The sequence below is a fragment of the Microcaecilia unicolor genome, chromosome 1 (assembly GCF_901765095.1).
Source record: "Microcaecilia unicolor chromosome 1, aMicUni1.1, whole genome shotgun sequence".
Lineage (NCBI taxonomy): Eukaryota > Metazoa > Chordata > Amphibia > Gymnophiona > Siphonopidae > Microcaecilia > Microcaecilia unicolor.
The window spans coordinates 684,162,098-684,185,566 of record NC_044031.1 but is presented as its reverse complement, the minus strand read 5'-3'; the positions used below and the strand labels follow the sequence as shown (position 1 = coordinate 684,185,566).

At 38.9% G+C, this 23,469-nt stretch overlaps 1 protein-coding gene across 4 annotated transcripts in view; it reads left to right on the top strand.

Moving 5' to 3' along the window:
- The window catches only part of CSNK1G1 (casein kinase 1 gamma 1), a 424,976-nt gene extending 413,161 nt beyond the window's left edge, over positions 1-11,815 (top strand). For all 4 annotated transcript variants that reach the window (XM_030188070.1, XM_030188057.1, XM_030188077.1 and 1 more), the window contains one exon: positions 6,030-11,815. In XM_030188070.1, the coding sequence (XP_030043930.1) occupies positions 6,030-6,084 (55 nt within the window). In that variant the 3' untranslated portion in view covers positions 6,085-11,815. The remainder of the gene's footprint in view (positions 1-6,029) is intronic.
- Positions 11,816-23,469: the final 11,654 nt, after the last annotated feature.

The window sequence follows — 23,469 nt, the reverse complement described above, 5'->3', positions numbered from 1 at the left end:
CTGACCAGTAAGCTGGCTAAAATGTCATTTTTTTTTCCTTTTAAGTGTCACTTACTACCAACTACTCCGTTGAGGAACTAATGCTTATGAGATGATTTCTTGTGAAGAAATGCTTCTCAATATGGCGTGGGAGTCGAAGCAGGCACACACATTGCCAGATAATCAAAACAGTTATATTTTAAGGAAGAAACTCATATCGTACAATATTGTTCGTCAAGGTTTAAAAATATAGCATTCTTAGAATAATATCACACACTCTGTATACTCTATAAAGACCATATAGGTAGCAATACAATTTACAAAAGTACCCACAGTCAGATTTACAAGGCTTGGTGGTATCATGTGGGTAGCTTCGGGCTGTCTCTTCAACATTTAACAAATTTGTCTTGTGACATGTAAATACTGCACTGAAATAATTCCTGTTACTTCTTTACTTCTGCGCTTGTTGAAACTAAAACCAGAGAGGCTAGCCCAGTTGCTCAGTAGTAGCACTGCCATGAGGGAGATTAGGGTTTGATCTCTGAGCTGGGCTTCTAATCCAAGAAAAAAAATAAGCACACTGACCAAGTGCGTTGGTAATCGGTGCTCTCAGGCCGCAAACATTTAGGTTCTATTCCAGATTCTTTAAACTGTCTGAGAATGCTGCTGGATTAGCACTGCCAGCCTCTAGGGGAAAGGAGAAGCCAGGATTGTTACTAGAGGGAGCAAGATCCAGTGACAGATACTTATCTACACTACCAGTAATCAAATTACTACTACCGTGAGCCAGGGTTCCAAGCCTGTCAGAAGACCTTATTAATGCCAAATCTGTTCCCATATTGTAACATTAATAAAGGTACTGCAAGTCCATGCTGGCCCAGGAGAAAAAAAGATCCTATGCACATTTTAAATTCTTACACAGAGGTGTCCTTGGGTCTTTACTTTAACAAGTGCAGTGGAAGAGTTATCTGTCCTTAGTGTGACGCCTAGGTGGTTAACTCAAGAGCAGCAATGCAAGTTACATCTTTACACTAATAGTTGGCCTATAAGACCGAAAACTGTGAACGTCCTGGATATCACATGATGTACTTATGATGCTTCCATGATGAGAACTAATAGGAAAAAGTGGGACAAGAGGCCTTGTGTGGGAGGATAAAAGGGAATATATAAATGATAGAAGATAACCTAAGAACTTGGTCTCACTCAACATGGCTTTTCCTACGATTCATCAAATCCAGCATCTGGTCTCAGATAGTGGCCAATCTGAGTCGCAAGTTCCCAGCAGAGCCCAAAAGTAGAGCTATTTCTCATAGTTCATTTGTGGGACTGACCAATAGCTCTCCCAAGTCTAATTGGTTAATATTTTTAATGGACTTTTTCTCCAGGAATTTGTACAGACTTCTTTTGCATCCCACTATGTTGGTGGTCTTGACCACATGCTCTGGCAACAGATTCCACAGCTTAATTATGCACTGAGGGGGGGAGGGGACTTTCTGCAATTTTTCACTGTTTCATAGAATGTCCTCTTAGTGTTCTAAAGGCTAAACATCTGTTCCCTTTTTAACCATTCCACCCCACTCCACTCATGATTTTATAAACTAACATGTCCTGGTTGTCTTCTCTCTTAAGCCAAACAACCATGAGCTGTTTTGCCTTTCTTCATAAAGGAGATGCTCTGCTCCTCTTTCATTTTTGCTGCATTTCTCGGAACATTTTCTAGTTCTGCAATATCTGTTTTGAGATGGTTGCATGCGGAACTGCACACAGTACTTGAGGTGTGATCACACAAGAGATCTATAATGGTATTTCAGCTTTGCTCGCATCCCTTTTAGAATAATCCCTAACATTCATTTTGCTTTTTTAGCAGTCGTAGCACACTGGACTAAAAATTTCAACATAACACAGTGATTCCTCCTATTGCATGACTCTCGCATTTCCTAAGGAGTCTTTCGTGAAGGACTTCCTCAGACACCTTTTGAAAATCTAAATACACTGTATCAGCTGGCTTAACCTTATCCACTTGTTCATACCTTCAAAAAAAATCTGCATTAATTGGGAGAGCAAGAGTTGCCTTTGTTGAACCCATGATGAATGTTTCTCATTAAGCCTGTGTGGTCAGTATTTTTTTTAAAGTACAACTTCAATCATATTTGCCAGACACTGGCGTCAGGCTCACCATTCTGTAGTTTCTCAAATCACCCCCAGAGTCCTTTTTAAAGTTCAGCATTACATTAGCCACCCTTCTGACCCCAGCAATCATGGCCATTTTGAGTGATAGATAACTAGTAACAGGTTAGCAACTTTCTTTTAGCTCTTATATGGCTCTGAAGTAAATACGATCTGGTCCTGCCAATTTGCCCTTGAATTGATCAGTATGACCTGTTCCATCTTTTAGGCTTACAGTTTTATGCTTTAGTTGTGCTGAATCATCACCATCAAAATAAGGTTTCCAGTGTGGGTAGACTCCAGCATTTTCCTCAGTAAAGACTGAGGCAAAGAAATTGTTTAATTTTTCTTCTGTTACCTTACCCTAAGCACTCTTTTTATCCCTTATTCGCTCCCTTGTGGGCTCTTTCCTTTGGATGCACTTGAAAAAGTTTTCAGCATTAGGTCTTGCAAAAAAAACTAGATAGCCCTTATCATCCTGCAGGACTGCAGTCTGCACTTGTGTTGGTGAGTTGTTTATTTATTTAAAATTGTTAAGGGAGTAGGGATACTTAATTATACCTAATAAACTTAATGGACGTTAAAATAGTTATGCTATTATTTTGTTTGCTTCTCAATGAATTGCGGAGGACCTACAAATAATCTCTTGCTAAGGGTTAATCATTTGCTGATGAAAATTTCCAATTAAGCATGTGCCAAAAAATTTCCCTTCTATCTTCCTAATTGGCTAAAAGTCCTATAAAGCAAAGATTGAGCCTGAGGTGGGTGGAATGGCTTGTTAATACACTAACAGAAAGCTTTTAACTAGCCTATGGCTTAACTTTTTTAAATGAACACACAATGTATCACTTTAATTCAAAATATCCTTTTTCACCAAGTTCTAAGACAATTTCCAAACAGATCAATACTTAGACATGTGGATTCTTTTCCGTCACTGGCAGGTCCTGTCTCAGTACTCCCTCAGGATGGTGTACTTTTATTAAAAGCGCATTTTTTTTTAGACTAAAAGGGGCCGTGATTACGATCTGAACTTATTCAAAGTGGAATGTGAGCTTTGCAGCCTTGGAGCAAGAGTCTTCCTAACCCAGATCCCTTTATACATTCATACAGAAAGGACCCTGAGCCACTGATTTAGACTTTGGTCACATTCAGTAGTTTGTGTGGCCGGAAGGGTGACTTATCTTCCTATGAATATTGTGCACATAGCAGGCATGAATCAAGGCATGTACTTGTAGTACAGACTATTTACTAAAATACTTTATGACCCAAGCTGTTGATAATTGTAAAGACTTGATGGTGGATTGTTAGTCAAACCGTTTGATTGTCAAAAAGCACTCTTATGAGGTAGGAAATTAGATATTGAATAAAGACACAAACTTGCAGATCAACCTTTAAAATATATGAAACAAATCTCATGAAAGGTCTTCAGAGGAATTCAAAATATAACGAGCAGTGTTCTGAAAGTCTTTATTCCACAGAGATTGTACCACCCTGTCTCCCTCATGTAGAAGACTTTTAAGTATGTCCTGTGAGAGACAAATTTTTTTTATATATGTCATAGTCTGGAGCTCTTCTCTTTGTACGTTGTCTGCATGCACTGAAATTTCATTCTGTTTAATTATCACAGATCTTTATATTATTCATGTCTGCCTCTGTGTTTAGCAAACACCAAGCTTCCTCTTTTCATTCCAGGCTGACTCAGCAACCTCTCCAGTAGCAACCTTATGGGGGTAGAGGGAAGGGGCTATAAATTTGAGATAGAAGGCATGCAGGTTGAAGAGGATAATGTCTTCAAATGCCTTTCTCACATACCAGCTGAAATATAGTCTTGAATAGTTTGGAGAAATGAAGATTTGTATTTGTCAAATGTGAAACATTGCTTCCCCATGGAAAAGTACCAGAAAGAATGATGTGATGAGCATCCACATTTCCATATCTTTTTAAAGCCATGTGGGAGGCAGAATTTGTCTTATGTAGTATTATGTCTGATTTATACATTTAGTTTATTCCACCTAATTAGAGCAGACATACCAAAGATGTTGTGTTGGAAAGGGCCTTTGTAAATAAAATTAAAAAAAAAAGGCTGACTAACTGCAAGGACAGCAAATAATGGAGCCAGTAAATGGATTTCAACAAGTCCCTCAACTGCAATTCCTCTGTTTCCATGTGTGTTTGGGGGATACTGACACCGATGCATGCTGACGTAGCTTTCTTGAAGAAAATGCTTGGGACAAAGTGCCTAGGCCAATATTTTAGTGAGACAACTTATGCTATTAACATTGTGTAATATGTCCTACTATCATATCTTTAGAACCAGGTTATTTGGATAACAGCTGTAGTGTATTTCTTTTGCCCATAAGTAAGTCTGAAATCTAATCCACTCACTGGAACCTTTCTTATCACATAAATGCCACTATTTATCCTTCAGGACCACACCAGACACCTCAGTCAGAGTGCTGGAATCAGCCTGTGCTTGACCTAAAAAAAAAAAAAAATCTACCCCTCTGCTCTCTAGTCATAGCATTTTGTTTCTTTCATGCAGAGACTCTCATACTGGTTCATTACGTTGAGTTGCAACTTTTGTTTTACTTTTTAAGATTAGGCCAATTTTTATAATGGATAGGGTAAAATCCAATTAAGCAACTTTAATTACTGTTCTCAGTTTTAAAGTAAATAAATTTTTGAAATAGGACTGCTTACGTTAAGCTGTGGTTTTTGAGGTTTAGATAATTTTTCTTATGTTTTGTGTTAGAAATACACAGCTCTGAACCAGAAGGCTGAAACCTGAACTTGACTTCAAAACTCAAATCCAATCACTAGCCTGCTTGGGAAACTTGACCCTCCATTTTGCTGCCTTGGTACCAAGGCTAATTGGAATCAGGGATTTATTTTTCAGTTGAAAACCTAAACATTTACAATGGATTAGCATTGTTTCTCGCTTATAAGAGATGTTTTCCATAAACAGCAAGATTGATCAGGTGTACAAGTGGGGTGATGTCATCTGATAGTGCCAGGATAGAACTGCTTTCCCAGCGCTCAGACCTAAATGCAAAGTTGAGAGCATGTATGGCTGGTCTCATGCACAATAGTTCCATAATTGAAGAATGAATTTAACTCTTGGGGAGGTGGAAGGGATTGTGTGTCTGATCAGTCCTTCTAAGTATAGGGGAAAAAAACAATGTTTTTTTTTTTTCCATCAACAAGCAGGACTGAGTCAGACACACAAATGGATGCCTCCAAAGCTCAGTGGTGATCATTTAGTATAATTTGTCCATTAAAAAATAATGTGAAAGTTGCCAGTGTTATAAAGACAGCACAACTCAGCCAAATGCATGGTCTCTGACTGGACTGGTCCAAGCAGTAGTCTGAAGTGAAGGAGTGAAGATGTTTTGGATGGGGGGGGGGGGGGGGACATAAATTTGATAAATGTCCAGCAAAGCAGATTTTCAAGAGAACCAGGAGTGGACACAAATCCTGAAAGACTTTGGAGATGATCTATGTAGGAAGGGCTAACAACTAGTTCTGAGCTCTGGGATAGCTGTTCTGCCCGGTGCCGTTGAATGGCATCACCCACGTGTGAGCTCGATTCAGTCCTGCTTGTTGATGCGGAAAAATGGTATACTTGATTTCTGAGAGGGGTTAAAACAAAAGTGTAGCTAATTTCCCTTTAAACACAGCTGTTTTTGAAGTTCAAGCTTATTGGCTGAGTTGCCAGCAAGTGAAGCTTGCAAGTGATGGATTTTGAGATTTGTGGTGAAATGCATGTAACTAACAGTTAAACAAGAAATAATCTGAGGTACATAAACATAAGAAATGTAACATTTTCTTGAGTTACTTTATTATACTTTTGTTATTTAAACCATTTGAAATATCTCTTGCCATAGGTGCTGCTGTTTCTTTAAGAGGAAAAGGAAGAAGACCACCCAGAGACACAAGTGACTGGTGCCCCCTGGAAATGTCCAGGGATTTTGCAATTATAAATCATGCCTTCAGCACCTGCCATGTCTGACCGTGGTGAGGGAGGGGAACTGGGTGAAATCTTAAACCAAAAAGAAAGTAAAGAAACAGTTGAAAAAAGGGCAAATTTTAAATTGGGAGCAGACTACTTGAATTAGTTCTCCTGACCTCCTTCCTTTGAAGATGGATATCTCCAGAGCAGATGCTGTGGCTAAACACCAGACAGGCTGGCCAATTCCTCCTCCTTCAGTGCTTGTGTCAACGATTGAGGGGAAAAATTCAGAGCTGAAGAACTCTATTTTTATTTTTCAGAGAAGGGATGCTTGTTGCCTCATGTATTTCTGCACTCCCACAACTCCCTCTCTTATACTAATCAACTGAGAAATAAGTTATTTAGACTAAAAGGTGTAATTGCACTCGTGCAGGTGAGAGGAGGATAGTAGCCGGAAGCAAACCAGAACCTGGTGGAAGAATTTGGGAAGAGAAATTTTAGGAACAGAAGAAAAGACAAGGTAGCCATCCATCTAAACATCTTAGGCTACATTGATTTTTTTTTTTCACTTCCTCAGTTCTATTTTTTTGACACTTTTGTCAGTGGTTACACTGTAATGTAGCATATAAGCTGTGAGAAATTTGTGATCTACTGTATATTTTGTTTTCTTTCTTGACCATTTCCATGTGTTCTAGCAGCAACAGAACCCAAGACGGACAGTAGACAAAATGATACTGGTTGCACTTTTATTTGGGGGGGGGGGGGGGGAGGAGGAAGTATCAAAGTCCACCAGTAGAAAAATCAAGAACTTGAGAGACACAGTCATGGTTGTGAAATGGAAAGAACATTTGTTTCCAAGGGCCTTATTCAAACAAAATGGATTCTCACCATTCTGTGCCTGTGGAAAATACTCTGTATTGAATAATGCTTGAAGAGTGGCGCAGCAGGAAAGACGTGCAAATTGCAGCTGTGGAATTATAAGCAGCATATGAACTGCATCTGATAAGCCAGATCTCAGTGCTCCCATGCGCATATCTTTTGTGCTGCCCCACAAGAAGAAATTAAATTAAGAGATTCAAGGAACAATATACAAGCTTCAGGTCTCCACTTCCCTACCCTCCATCTGCCCAAAACAGTAAAAATTCTGAAATGTAATTGAATTTGTTTTGCAAATGTTTTACAGTGATATGCTTTGTTTTTAAGGTTTTTTTTTTCTTTTATTTCACCATCCTTTGGTATAACAGAGATACTACTTGAATGACAAGGACTTGGTGTATCCTATTGTGTTCCATTACAGCTGAGCATACGTCACATATCAGCAGTATGTCACCACAAGGCTTCAGCTGTACGCCACACTAGGATAAACCTAGAAAAGAAGGGGAAAAGGCAAAGAGCAGCATTGACTTGACATAGATAATAATAGGAAACTGAGGCCATCCTTTTTGAAAATATTAGCCATGGTGTCGGTAACCACCCTTTTTGAAGAAGAGCAGCTACACGAGCTCAAGTTTTAGAATCTGTAATTGGATAAGGAAAAGAACCTTGTTAAGAACCCCTGTTTGGGGTGATTCTGTGTGGTGTCAGGTTTTATGTTTTTCATATCAAGTTTATGGTGTTTTGAAGGGATGACGGTATGAGCCATTAGTTAGAGAACTTACAGGTGAACAGTGTGTATGTGGGGTTTTGTATATATGGTTATGTCTAAAAGCATCCTCGCTTTAATTGGAGGGGATATGTGCATACCATCCTAAATAAGAACCCTACAAATCCTCTATTTCTCTGGGGACTCCACTCTTAGGATATCTGCATTGAACAATATAATTTGGCCAGTAGCTGTCTGTCTTGTCTTTTCACTGAGAAACAATGTACAGTGGCACACTCACCAAAGTCTACTGCTGTTCATAGTGTAATTTTAGCTTCCTTGCCCCATTCCATTTAAACATGCAGACCACCTAAAATAGAGATTATGCAAATGATTGTTTTATTCACTTTGAAGGATACATCAACTTGGACATTAACATGACATTGTCATGAGAGAATAAAATCGTAGTTAGTTTAGCAAGAGGCAAGTTGAATCTATTAAGAACTCCTCCGTATCTACATTACACAACAGTAATGTGGCACAATCTACATGTCATGTTGAAAACTCATTGTGCTTGGCACAAGACTATTGAGCTGTGATTGCAAGTCAAGTTTTTATTTTGCCAACGGAAAAGTATTCTACTCCGTGTCCCTGTCTACCAACACAACTATTTTGGCTATAGAATGTGGCCCTTTTCAATTTTTTATGTGAGTGGTGTGCAAATACAGCCATTCATTTTATGGTGTTCTTTTTAAATTAATGTGATATGAAATTTCAAGATTTACAAATGCAGCCATTCTAAGAACAGGCCTAACTTTCAGCCACTTTTTCCTGCTAGTGAAGCTGCTTTTCTGGCTTTTGTTGAACACAGTTGAGGAGGAATCTAAGATTCAGAAGATATGGCCTGTGATTTGGTTGGCATTAGTCTTAGGTGAAAGCCATCACTAACAAGCATAGGCCTAGGTTTACTAAAGTGTGCTACTGAATTAATCTCTGCTAGCATGCACTATTTACCATTTCATGTGGTGGGGCCTGTTTACTAACACTTGATAGTGGCATCCATGCATACTGTAAAGGTAACACATCGGTAAATGTAACCCAGACTTTCAGAACTTTAAGGTATTTTTGTTGGTTAGCCATTAAGGCATTTCTTGCTAAAGAAGACAGTTGTATAGCAGAGATAAATGAAGGTCCACCCATTTTATGCCTGACGTCACACTGCTTTTTGAAGTCCAATTTCTGCAATGTTCCTCGGGGGCTTAATTGTTGTTGCAATAACACTGTAATAGAGCTGCATTCATCTGGTTCGTTGCATTCTATTTGATAACATCCAACTTATCTGTCTGGTACATGGTGGATAGCTACCGTAAACTCTCATCATGCATATGTTCATCAGACCTCAATGGACTGCATAGACTGGTAGAGATGAGAAGGACCAGATTTCAGAAGTGAAGCTGTGCTTCTGGCTCCTATGTATGAAGTCCAAGTAGAGCAGAAAGAAGCATAGGTCCTTATAGCAGTCTCGTGCTGGTTTTTCAAATCCTGAGATCAGATATACCAAGCATTTTGCCATAGTCCCAAATTGGGAGAAACTTCAGAACCTCTGGCCCTTTGTTTTAACTTTAGTTGTTATATAAGGAATTTTTGATGAATTCACTATTTTGGTTGCTTTCTGCAAAACGTCTTACTGCCTTATTATGGTAGCCTGGAAAGAAATTGCTCCAAGTAACCTTGTTTTGCTCTGTTTGGTTGCAGGAGTCGAGGGTAATAAGCTGCAGATTGGCTTCTTAATGTGCTTTGCTAGAGTATATGTGACCTTTTTTTTCTATTTGCCATTTTTCTTTTCAAGGTTAAGAAGGCTATTTTCAAAGGTTAGGTGGCATGGTACACATATGAAAAGCTAGTTTAAATGTGTAAGTATCTATTTTAGAAAAGCCACTACTTACATGTGTATATCCAGAACACATACAGATTTCAAGAGGCCATGGTGTGAACAGACCTTTTAAGAATATACTTGTATTTCATATTTTACAAGGGGAATAGACTTGTTTCAAAAAGTTCCTCCGGCATTTACACTTCCTCTGATTCTTGCAAAAGCACGGGCTAACTTCCTGTGGACTTAGAGTTCTAAGAAGTAGACGAGTGAGCACTTGTGCTTATCCCTGTGGCCTTAAAAACCTCCTCAAAAAGCCAAACGTGAAATTCAGCTCCCTCACTGACACCTCTTTTATATGCAACTTTACAAAATCTAGTCTCCTTAATGGCTCACTCAATGCAATTCTTCACAAGTGATATGCTATGATACTCCTAAAAGAAATAATCCATTTGTATATGATATCTTAAGCTAAGTACTTTTACCATATCTATGTAAAAGCTAAGTACTTTACTTAATAAAAATAGTCATTTGAATAAGTATAAGAAGCTAAACATAGCTGTTTCAGGGTTGATATTAAAAACCACAAAAAGATCAAGGGGACCAGTGACGATTTGGAGAGTGTTCTGAGCGGAAGTCAAATCAACAGACCGCCAGATACCCAGTTTGAGGTCCTTACAAACTAAATTCATAAAAGCAAGTTTTGAAAGTTCTGCCTCTTAAGACATCATATACAAGTGATTATTCCTTCTAGGAGTTTTACAAAATCTGGCACTTACCCGTATTAACATACGTGAGCAAGCTCTTTTTTTTTTTTTTTTCAAACTGGCTATGCCCACTGTGTATGCTGTCAAATACACTTGAATTTCTACATGTCCTTATATATATTTTACAGGAAGGGTCCACATTCAGTGAGCGTTTTGTAAAATACCTGGGAAGTTGTGAACATCCTGACTTAAACATCCCTTTTCTGACCTTAGATGTTCAATGCAAATTGGAGCTTCTCTTGTACTAAATTTGAGAAGAATGGCACTCTTTAATCCATGCTTTTCCCAATGACAGTCTGTGAATGTGTGCTTTCTGTTAATTTATATTTGTTAGGAATATATTTATTTTTCTGGTCATTGCAAGACTCTATGTTCACTTCAGCAATATGATACAAGATGCATGCTTTGCTACAGATATCTATACTTCTCACTCAAGTGGGCCAAAAATTGTATTTCTAGTAAAGTACTGCCTTGACAAATCTTATTGCTTTTGTTGAAAATATTTGTAAAACTATTGTGTAGCAAGAGAAGTTTTAGGGGGTGAGAGTTTTTTCTTAATATGATTTGGAAAACGTTCACGTTTAATTGAGCAGTGCAACTATTCCACTAATTTTGAAAGTTTAATTGTTATTTCTGACCGAGTGATCTGAGCAGTTTGCCTCTCCTATACCTCATACAGAATATGTTTACTGGAATGGATCTTTGTACAGAAATATCATGTAGCACTGTACACTTAAACGTGAACATTAAAAAAAAAACCACACACACACACAAGCTGTGTAAATAGAACTCTGTCCTTTCCCTGTAGTCTGACCTTTTTTGGCTAGAGCAGATAAAGTTTTAAGGTCTAAATGTTTCGGCCTGCAACATCATCCAGGGTGGAGGGTGAGACAGATCAGAACACAGCAATGGGGAATAAAATAATGATTTGGCTGCCTTATGGAGGTCTGTGGTGGGTTTGTGTGTAGATACATGATTCAATCACACCACTAAAAACAAATTAGGAGACCATAGGGTAATGAGAGTAATGCAAAAAAGGAAAAGGGGAAAGAGTACAGGACAGAAGAAAAGCAGGGAGAAGGAGGAGGGGTCAGAGTGAGACCAGAACAACTGGGATATTTAGCCCTTCCCCCCTCCCAGCTCCTAATTCTATAAGTTATTTTTACAAAAGCTGTGTGTCCAGATTATAACAGGTTTTTAGCCAAGGTGATCTCTTGCTAGCAAACTACTACTGTACTGCTAATTGCGCAAGTAAAGTCTATTCTGAACACTGACAGCTTGTCAGGGCAGTGGAACACCTTTTTGGTTGGAAAGGTCAAACAAGCCAATCACCAGCCCTGCTCCCAGTCGTTCTAGCTGCTGATGGTATATGTTGGACACAGTATTGGTCAGGTCATGGCCCCAGTGCCCCCCCCCCCCTCTTTTCTGCTACCTGGGCCTGTTTGTTGCTTTGATCTCCTCTTCCTTAAACACCATCAGGGTAAAATCAACACCCCCCCCCCTCTAAAAAACAAAAAAAAAGCATTGTTCCTAAGAATTAGCTCCCAAAGTGCAGTCTGTCATTGGCCATCCAGCCATTGCTGTTTTAAAGGGGGACAGGACAGATGGAGAAAAGCAGTGAAGCTCTCCTAAAACCTATGAACAGGGATTTTTTTTTAGCAGGGGTTGGTTTATATCATGAATGAATAGCATAGTTATTTATCCAAATAAGTATAGTTGTACTTTATTTAATTATACAAAGCTTTTGTGGATTATTACTTGGCCGGAATTCATTTCAGCTGAGATAGACCATTCAGGCATGTGGTTTGGGGTGGGGGGAAAGAACAAACAAAGAAATCCAGGTGTCTAAATCTGCAGTGTTAGGGAAACGTCAGATTCTCAGGTTTTGGACTGCTGCTTCAGTTTCCTCCTGCCTGTTTTGGCTTCTACCTAAATCATGACGGATATCTGCCGGTGGTTCCCAAACCTGGCCCTGGACACACCCCCAGCCGGTCAGGTTTTCAGGATATCCACAACGAATATTCATGAGAGATTTGCATGCACTGCTTCCACTGTATGCAAATCTATCTCATGAATATTCATTGTGGATATCCTGAAAACCTGACTGGCTGGGTGCCTCCAGGATCCATAAGCCTTTATTTGTAGCTGTCTTTAAGGTTTTCTTACATTGCCAATCCTCCCCTGGCCTGTTGAGCCATCACAGTAACAGTGCTCTGCTGGGCCTACAGACTGCAGTTCCTTCTGAAATCTGGTACCTGAGCATCTAGAGGTTGCTGCTAGCCAGTGGTTGAAAATATTTCCTTTCTTCTAAAGATGTTAAGACGTGTTTTAAAATACAAAACAAAGTGCCATGCAGTGCTTGATGGTCTACTAAGTATCCAGCAGGCTTATATGCAAATAATCCCTAAACAACAGGATTCAACATATTTGCTTTCAAAAACGTAGGTTTTTCTCTGGCCGGGGGTCCTCATGACTGCCAAAAACATGAAGATACGTCCAAGTTTTCATACGAAAGTATTCAAAAATTGCTGTGAAGACCTCGGTTCAGTCTTTTGTTTTTCTTCATTTTTTCATTTTTTACCCTTGCTTAGTACTTGTAATGTTATACTTACTCAGGTAAGTTTTCTTTTGGCTTCTGTGGGGGGAGTAATTGAAGTACCTGCTGTGGAGAAGGCAGGTCTGTCCAACCTGAGAGGTAGGGATGTCAACAAATTAAAAACTAGTTGATCTAGTTTTGCCTTCTAGTACCCCACAGAGTGCCTGCAAGCAAAATAAATGGATGGCATGAAAATCTCCAGCTGACTTACCATTCTATTCTTTGTCCCATCTGAATATATGACTTGAATGTATTAAATGACTGGTTATTATACTTAAGGAATATTTATTTTATTAATTATTTTAAACCCATTTTGGGATATTTCTTGAGTGATCTGCTTTTGATTTGAAATAATTTGGGGACATCTCTCTTTTTAGCATGCTAGTAATGCTTGTTTATACTAAGCTCTCTTGCACTAGTAGTAAAGTAAAACGTTGAACTCTTAGGCAAGGTACAGAGCATCACAGGTTAGAGCAGATGCCTAGTCACCAGGGAGTTCCAAGAATTTCTAGTCATGTAAGCCAGGTGAGGAAACTCTACATGGAAGTTGAAATACAACAATGCAATCATTTTTCCAACCTCATCTCCCTAAATCCCCCAGAAATAAGAAATTGAATTGGATTTTTGTTAAAGTTCAGGAAGAGAGATTGAAAATAGTGATTAAAGACCCTTATTTTACCTCCAGTAAAAGCACACAGTGCTTTCTTGTACGTTAATGCAGCTAGATGTGAACAGATGCGACAATAATCCATGTCCCTGTGAAGAGCTGGCTGAGATGTCCTAGATTCTTGAAGTCAAAAGTGAAAGTTTATTGAGAAATATTGCACTGCTGTATAGTAATCCAATATATTCAATGTATGTGTTCTCCTTTTATAAACAAATACATTGTGTTGACATACACTCCATTTTCTTGAACCATGTTTTGTTGACATCTAGAATCTATTGTTGCTACTAACCTCTCTCTGAAACTGTTGAATGATGTTTGGGTTTTTTTATTATTTTGAAATTTTAATTCTGCAATGAGTTGTCTGATTGTTTCCCTATTACTTACTGGATTAAACATGGGAATTGGTTTTCTAATCCTTTCTTCCAGGTAAAAACATTCAATATGTTCACCTTAAAAAAAAAAAAAAAAAAGGGCAGGCCAACATAACTGGTGTAAGGTATCGCAAAAATTGGATCAGAAATCCAATTTGATTTCTATAGTCACACTCATGAAATGCAGACAGACTAACTCAGTTATTTTTTTATTTATTAAAGACAATTTTGTAAAAAAATAGTTCAGACTTGACTAACTCTAGTCTGGACCTTGTGTTGTGAAAATTGCTCAAATTTCAACTATTCCCATACTGAATATGCAAGAGATGTGCCTCGAAGGAATCTCAGTAGTTAATTTGCTTGTGCTTTCGGAAAGCTAAAATCCAGGTTGACCTCTGGCACTCAAGGATCAGAGTTGCGTTGGCTTTAGATCGGGTGCAGGTTTAATGTTCTCTCACCAAGATTTATCCATCATTATGTGCCAGTGTGAAAAAATTGACAAATGGGATAAACTCTCCTGATGGATCCCATTAGGGAATATGGAATTACTGAAACTGTGACTTAATTTGGAAATGAGGTCTCAAGAGCTGTCCGGGTTTACATGGGTCACTGTTTATGGAAGGACTTGAGAGAATGATTCACTAAACAATGAATAATGGTTGGCAAAAGAGTAGCCTTGGAAGTAGCACTGAAGAGTTGTATTTTCTGTCATCTTCACCTCCAAACTTCTTAGTAGGAACTGGTCATCATGGGAAGAAAGAGAGGGATACTGGAGGTCAAACAGGAAAGAAAAAGGCCATAAAAGGAGAAATGCCTTCAAAAATATAGTATGTTTTGAGCTGGTGACTATGCACTACAAACGGACTAAGAACAGTATCTATGGACCAGCTAAAACCAACAGATTATACATACAGCCAACCTAATATAGACACATCTTTCCCTTAATGAAGATTGGGCATCTTCCACTTCATGTTTAAGGGGGTCTTTATAGTAAGTAAATGCTCTGAATTAGATCACTTCCTTATCTGTACAAACAGCTGCTTTTTGAACCATGGCCTCCCTTGTAAGGTTCATGCATAAACCTTTGGAGTTTGGTTTATTGAGACTTAAAAGAATTATAATTGTATTATTATTTGTTAATATTTAAAATAACTGCTTCAAAATTGTCCTGTGTTTTTCAATGAATATAATTAAAATACAACTGAGTTTCCAGGATTGGTTGTTCCCAAGTTTGTTATTACAACCTGCTTAAAAAGATAATGTGAAAATAGGATAGCTATTTGAGATTACCTTTTATTTCCCTGCAAATACTACAGTCCTTTGTGAGAACACATTTTTACTGGAGATGTCAAGGTATTAGATTATGCCACCTGCTGGTGGTGATGCATTATAATTAATGATTGAATTGTCCCTAAAAAATGAATTTGTAGTGTATTCTGTTTGTTTCAAAAGCATTTGAGATGAACCATACATTAAGACTACATGTGCATTTTTCTCTTTGTGCAGTTCATCTTGAATGCATTTCAAGCTCATTTTAAAGCAAGGAACAAGAAGAATGTACTATTACATCAGAGAGACTAACCTTTCAGAAGATGATAATCTGATTGTGCTTCACTATTAGCAGCAAAAGGATGATGAATACAGAAATAAGGGAAACAAGTTTTAAAGGGGCATAAATAGTCTCCAGTTTCATTTGATGTTTCAGGACACACCTGAAAGAGTGCCCCTGAACAAATCTGTTTCCAGCATTCTGAATGCGGCTCCCTATAAAGTCTTCCTTCCGCATCCGCCTGTCAGATGAATATAGTCATCATCCAACATTTGCTGACTAATGCTGAGGCAGTTCTGTGGGCCCTCTTTTTTTTTTTTTAAATGGTGTTTTAAACCTTTTATTTGTAATGTTTTTAGTGATCTTTCAATTTTTGACGCTTTTTGGCACCAAGACTGATTTAAATACTAGTAATTGGAGCTATTTCAAAGCTCCTGTGGCTGATTTTTAATTTTGTATGTCTGGTGACATATATTATGTTAAGATAGATGTGTGCGGTTTTTTTTTTTTTTTTTTTGTAAGGTTGTTACCTATGATGATTTAAAGGAGATCCAGTGAGGAGGGTTTCCCCCACCCATGCTTTCTCCTGTTTGGTTGCAGCTGGGGTGTGTAAATGTGCATTGGTAGCAGTAATATTTAAGATGGGGGGTTTTTAATTACACTTTTTTATTTTATTTTTTTGTAGTTACTTTGAATTCAGTATTTCCATTGTCACAAGGTTATTTTAGAAACATTAAAGATTTTTATATAAAAAAAAAATAACTGCCTCACTGTTGCTGCTCTACGTTTTTGACTTATTTTGATTGCAACATAGTTGGACTTTTTTTTTCTAATGGAAAAATTAGCATAGGACCTGCAAAAATAATGAAAAAAAGCCCTATTTTTGGGCCACATGAATGGGCTTAGCATTCAGGAAAGTCCTGCATTAAAATATGCAATGCCCATTTCTTACCACATTTTAGTAAAAAGGCCCCTTTGTCAAATACAAAAGATAAATCTGGCTTTCTGTACCAGTTGTGATTTGCAGCTGGTTGGCAAGACTGACTTCTGAGAAATACTTGGAAAACAGATGATGAGGGGTAGTAACTAAAATTTGTTAGGGCAGTAGCTCAGGTGAAAGTTGTTTCATCTATGCTTACAATAGCCATACTACCACAAACAGTTTTACATGTTTAGGGAGAACTGTAAAATTAGGTACGGTGAAATAGTTCTGAAATTGTCTGTGAACAGTAATGCCCTATATAGATTTTTCAGTTCTTATTTCCACATTGCCTTTATGCTGCTCTAGTACTGAGAATAACCATATTTGAAGTCTTTCAAATCACCTTGCACATAGGTTGTTCATTTAATTTGTCTCCTGCTGCTCTTAACACAGTATCCAGAATGCACATGAAAATTGAGAACATGCCTAAATTTGTGTTCGCAATTTTGGGTTACCTTTATAGAATCGGGGGCACAATGTGAACTTATGAATAAATTAGTGTGCTTGAAATAAGTTAACAAATATATATATCTATAACTATATCTCTATTTGGGCCATCCTATGGAACAATCTGCCTTATTGATAACTTGAAACCTCCTTTCAGAAATTTAAAACAGGCTTTCTTTGAAAAATCTTCCAGAGCATAACTGTCCCTCTTCTTCCAGCCTCTATAGCAGAGGTGTAGCTAGATGGAACCACATGGGCCTCCCCAAATTTGCTCTGGGCCCCTGGTTGGCTGGTGGGGGTTGGGGACCCCTGTCAGCCAAGAATTACAGCAGCAGCAGCAGACAGTGACCAAAATATGCCCCCCACCTTGGGCTCTGGCCCCCTCCCACCTTAACATCTGGCTACGCCCCTACGTAGGGTGATGGTGGGGAACCTGGATCTGAAATATATAGTCCTCAGATTATTCCTCCCTGTTTGGCCTGTCCCTTTATAGGGCATGCATTTCCTTTTCTTGATTTTCCTTTCTCCTCCAGTTATATTATCAATTATTGTAAACTGCCTAGATAGTATTCATGATAGGTGATATACCAAGTGGGCAATGAACCTGAAATGATTTTACATATATTAAATATAGTTGTTAGACCATATACACATTCACACACACATTATTCTCCCTTAGTATGGTTAAAAAGCATCCCATGCACATTGCCTGTGTGAAGGCAGCAAACAGTAATGACAAGCCTGTCAAATCATTCAATCCACACTTGCAAGGATGGACCCAGCTGCACAACCATACTTGCTGAAGACAGCGTCTTTGAAGCAAACTGTCAAATCTGAAAAGAAGATGTCCAGAACTGTCATCCTTAACTGATTTGGTTATTCTTTCCAGGGCCGGTTCTAGGGTCTCTGGCGCCCCCCTGCAGACTATGAGTTGCCCCCCCCCCCCAGAAGACTATGAGTTGGTGCCCATGCCCAAGCCCCCCAGCATCTCCTTTCTCTCTTCTCCCACCCTGCCCCTGTCTAGCGATTCTCCTTTGCCCCCATCCCCCGCCATACTGCACCGCCCTTGGTGCTTTAAATCTTTAATTTACCTCCGTTCCAGCAGCTGCGTCATTTGAAAGCCCTGCCCAGTCTCTAGCCTTCCCTCCCTTCATGAGTTCGTTCCCTCAGAGTCCCGCCCTCGAGGAAATGACATCAGAAGGCGGGACTGCAGAACGAACTCATGGAGGGAAGGCTAGAGACGGGGCAGGGCTTTCAAATGACGCGGCTGCTGGAACTGAGGTAAATTAAAGATTTAAAGCACCAAGGGCGGCGCGGTATGGCGGCGCAGCACTGCAGCGGCGCCCTTGAAGGCAGGTGCCCCCTTGCGGAGCTTACCCCGCTTACTGGGTTTGACCGGCCCTGATTCTTTCAGAATACACAGACTCTCAGCAGGGAGATTTGAGTTGTTAAGAACTCAAAGACCTACTGTTGACAGTGGTTATCTTACTAAGATCTATATTTTGCTGTACTTTTTTCTTACACAATTACACTGATTTTTGCGGTATTCTGTCTCTGCTTTTGTTTGGATCAATTATCTTTTAGACCAACTGACCCATTAGCTATTGTAGGCCTCTTTTACAAAGCCAAGCTACCGATTCTCGGTGCAGCAAATGAGAGGAAACCCATTCATTTTGTACGGGCTTCCTCTCACTGGCCATGTGGGAATCACTAGCGCAGCTTTGTAAAAGAAACCCTGTGTGTTTTAGACCAGTTGTCATTGGATCAATTGTCAGGGACCCCTAGTACGGCAAGGCTTATGTTATGCATGCTTTGCTAGTGACTATAATGTTTTACAGAGGGAAATCAGGTTAAACCCTTTGCAGGTACGGGAAAAGTGAAGCAGATATATATTCCCCCCATATAACTAAAGGAAGATATGATAGTCCTTCCACCACACTGGCTGAACTTGAGTTTATGCATCATATATACACCTAAAGCCATACAGCTTTATTTTTCCAGAAAGAAAGATTACTTGAGTTGCATAAAGGTTTAAATATGTTTTATAGTTTATGCTGTCATAAATCATTTTTAATTTGGATGTTAGGCTTTTTTTTTTGTAAATAAAGCCCATACAAGGTGTTTTTAATACACAGTGTATCACTTGTGTATAGCCATCACGGTTTCTTATTATATCTGGACTAGTTAGTATGTAAAAGTTTTTTGTCTGTAACTCTATTTCACATATATGATGTTAGTATCACTGTTTTCAATATGTAGTGTATTATTTATTTGGATTTATTAACTGCCTTTATGAAGAGATTCACCCAAGGTGTTGTACAGCAGGTACAGTTTTAACATAAAATGTACAATTTTGTTAACAACATAGCAATAGTAAAATAACCAAGAATAAACAGAAATACAATAAATGAGGCAAGAGCTTTGTGGGCTGGGCTAGCGATGAACCCCTGTTGAAAATTCCTGGATATGCTACTGTGGTATGCCACTGCCCTTCTTAATTTGCATGCAAGGTACACATGAAGGGCAATTCTATAACCTAGAATTACCTGCATTTATGTGCCCCTGGCACATGTAAATGTCTAGAATACTGGCACTTCTGCATGTAAGTGTACACTCGCTCGCAAAAGTGCCAGTGGGGCACCTAAGTGCTATTCCACAATGGTGCAAGTTAGTACACAAGTGCAAGGGGGCATATGTATGGGTGGAGCTCCCAATTATGTGCGTAACTTACAGATACTGTAAGTTCATGTCCTTGCTACATTTAGGCAGCTGAAGTTATGTCAGGTCTATGGCTGGTTTAACTGCAGGTGTGTAAATATTAGGCCTGCTGATATGCTCATATTCTGTAATGGAATCTGGGAAAATAAGCTCCCACTATATGCCATTGGCAGTAGCATAGCCAGGAACCTTGTACAGGGGGTGTGTTTCCCCACCCTTGCTGCTGCCCCCATATCTTAAAATCCTCTTGGATCTAGTCTTCTAGTTATTCTTGTAGGGCTATCTCTGTCACATATTTAATGAGAACCATTAGTATGGATAAGGGTCTCGCTGGTTAAAATAGCCATATGCAATTTTAGTATTACATAAGTGCTTTCTGTACCCAAATTGATATTCTTGTTAGGGTATTCCTCATATTGTCCTTATAGTATTAGGATGTTTAGTTCTCCCTTTTTAATTTTGTTTTCGGTTTCCATTTATTATATGATTGCTACCATACTTATGTTATTTTATTATTTTTAAACTCCTGATGCAGGCCTAGTAGTGCCCATGTCAAGTCTTGCCTGATAATAAATATATGAACTTTTAGAGCTATGTCTTGAGATTTTTTTTTTTTTGTCTCCGCAGTCTCTGTGTGTCTATTTGGACTGTGAGGGGTTTGATCTTCTGTGTTGAAATTTAGGTGCGACCATTTGCACCAATAAAAATGTGGTGCAAATGCCCGTGACTAAATGTATGCGCAGAGCACCTTTATTCTGTAGTTACGCACATAACTCAAACCCACACCCGTTCTGCCCAAAAATGCCCATGATGTCCCCTTTTTGCGTCACATGTAAATTTTAGGTGCATAACACCCAATTAAATCTAATTGGTGTTAATAATTGATCAATTAAACAGTGTGCAAATTGGAACCGCGCCTAAATTTGTGCGCAGAGTTTTTGGTGACCTTTATAGGATTGGGGGTTAGTGTGCACTAATTCCGTTAACACACTTAAGTTTTAGTAAAAGGGCCCCTTAATGAGCAATTATTCTGGATTTTTTTTTTTGTCTATGAAGAATTTTGGCTTGTTTCTCTGATATAATAGCCCTCTTCGCATATTTGCACTGGATCATAAATACTGTACTACATTCATAGTGAAGCAAGTAGTAAGCTCCCAACACAGACTCAAAAAGAAGAGAATGGCACACATCCTTGCAATATATCCAGCTGCAAGCTATGCCAAAACATTTCACAGGACCCCACAGTCATTCATAAAGGAATCCTTTACATGCTCATCTTCCAATGTGTGGTATACATCATTCAGTGTAAAAAATGTGACAAAAGGATGCTATATTGGAGAAGCAAGCCAGATGCTAAAGACAAGATTTAATTTACATAGACATCACATGAAAAATGCCAGAGCCAGCCAGGATTCCACGCCTGTGGGGCAGCACTTTACAAAACCAGAACACTGTACCAGTGATTTCATAGTAAGAATCCTGAAAGGTAACTTTAAAACAATACAGGAACGTAAGACCTTTGAAGTCAGAATTATTAAATATTTTGGCACCCACCAGACAGGACTTAACAAAGATCTGGAGTTTCTAGCCCATTATAAACCATAAAGTTGTATTGCTCTGTTTGTCACCCTCCTCTCACCTATCCACCCCCATCCTGTTAGACTGTCACTGAAATACTTTGATGTTTCACTTATATTTTATTTGCTGCATTTGTACCCCACATTTTCCCACCTATTTGCAGGCTCAATGTGGCTTCCATAGTACTGTCAAAGGCGTTTGCCCAATCGGTGGATAACAAATACAAAGTTGTATAGTGATCATATGAGGTATATAAGTGGAGGGTTGGAATGGATGTAGATTGCATGATGTCCTGTTCGATCATAGTCATGCTGTGTATATATATACTGTCATCTAACAGCACTTGCTTATTTCTGATCGGATGAAGGGCAACCTTCGAAAACTAATCAAGAAATGTATTAAGTTATGTCCAATAAAAAAGTATCATCTTATTTTCTTTTCCATGTTTTATTTTGTTTTATTTCTATTGATTACCTTTAAAAGTGGACTAACATGGCTACCACACCTCTCTATAGCAAAGCAAGAACGTGAGCCTTTTATTTTAAATGTCTTTACCATATGCAGTGTTCTCCCCAGAACTGTTTGCCAGCTGGGTGGCTTGAAGTAGTAGTTGGGTGAGGGCAGGAGAGAACTGCACAGTATTATAAAATGTTTCGTTATTTATAAATGCGTTCTTTGTATAGGGCAAAAACTAGGACATTTGTCCATGGAAGTCACCATACAAAGAATATTCTGATTCTCATGTCCTCTGACCAATAGCAACAGCAACATAAATCTCTCCTCTACCAGGCACACTGAAATAATACAAAACCTGACAGAAATCCTAACTCAGCATACTTGTAGCAAACTCATCACACAACAGTAGCACTAATTCCTATTATTCAAACAGCAAGAATCGTACCTATAAACAAACAGAACTACATACATTAACATTGGGTCCTAGAACACCAATGCATTTACTACTGTTAAGAGAATATATGGGACTGCTACACATCTCTACATAGAAATTACAAGCAAACACAATATTGCACCTCAGTCACATGCAAAACGTATACAGATACTCACCAAATACAGGACAAAGGATCACAAATTAGAAATATGAAGAAAAAAAATGGTTACCTCAAGAAATCAAACTTAGCACATAACTCAATACTGGAGAAATATAAAGAGAAATGCATTTCCTCTTGTGTTGAACACAATAGAAAGATATCCACAATGCACATTCCCAAAGCTAACATATTCCAGGTAATAAATTAAAAATAAAACACTTTTTCTACCCTGTCTGATCATTTTATTTTTCAATTATGGTGATTCCAGTTCCTCTGAGCTACTTTCTTGTCTCTTCTGCTAACTCTCTTCCCGATATCTGTTGTCCATATGCCATTTCTCCTCTCTCCTCCTCTTTTGTTCCATTCCCTCACTACATCTGTCTCTGGTATATTAATGTTATTATTCTCTGTTAGCTGTTTCTTCCCTTTTTTTTCTGCCTTTTGTTCACTCAAATTTCCCTGTCGTTATCACCCCACAGTCCTCCATCTTCTTTTCACTTGCTCGTTTTCCATCTCTCACTCCTACCTCTCCCACTTACTACTACTTATCATTTCTATAGCGCTACAAGGCATATGCAGCACTGTACACCATACACAAAAAGGCAGTCCCTGCTCAAAGAGCTTACAATCTAGATAAGACAGGTAAACAGACAGAACAATAAGGGTAAGGGAATAAAGAGATGAGGATAAAGGACAAGGCAAGTGAGTAGTGGTTAGGAGTCAAAAGCAGTGAAGAGGTGGGCTTTAAGTTTGGATTTGAAAACGGCCAAAGACGGGGCTAGACGTACAGGCTCGGGTAGTCTATTCCAGGCGTGAGGTGCAGCAAGATAAAAGGAACGAAGTCTGGAATTAGCAGTAGAGGAGAGGGGGACAAATAAGAGAGATTTATCTACAGAACAGAGTACCCGAAGGGGGGGGGACGTAGGGAGAGACAAGAGTGGAGAGGTACTGGGGGCGGCAGAGTGAATGCATTTATAAGTTAATAAGAGAAGTTTGAACTGAATGCGGAAACGGATAGGGAGCCAGTGAAGTGACTTAAGGAGAGGGCTAATGTGAGCATAGCGACTTTGGTGGAAAATGAGTCGCGCAGCAGAGTTTTGGACTGATTGAAGAGGAGAGAGATGGCTAAGAGGGAGGCCTGTGAGAAGCAGGTTACAATAATCAAGACGAGAGGTGATAAGAGTGTGGACAAAGGT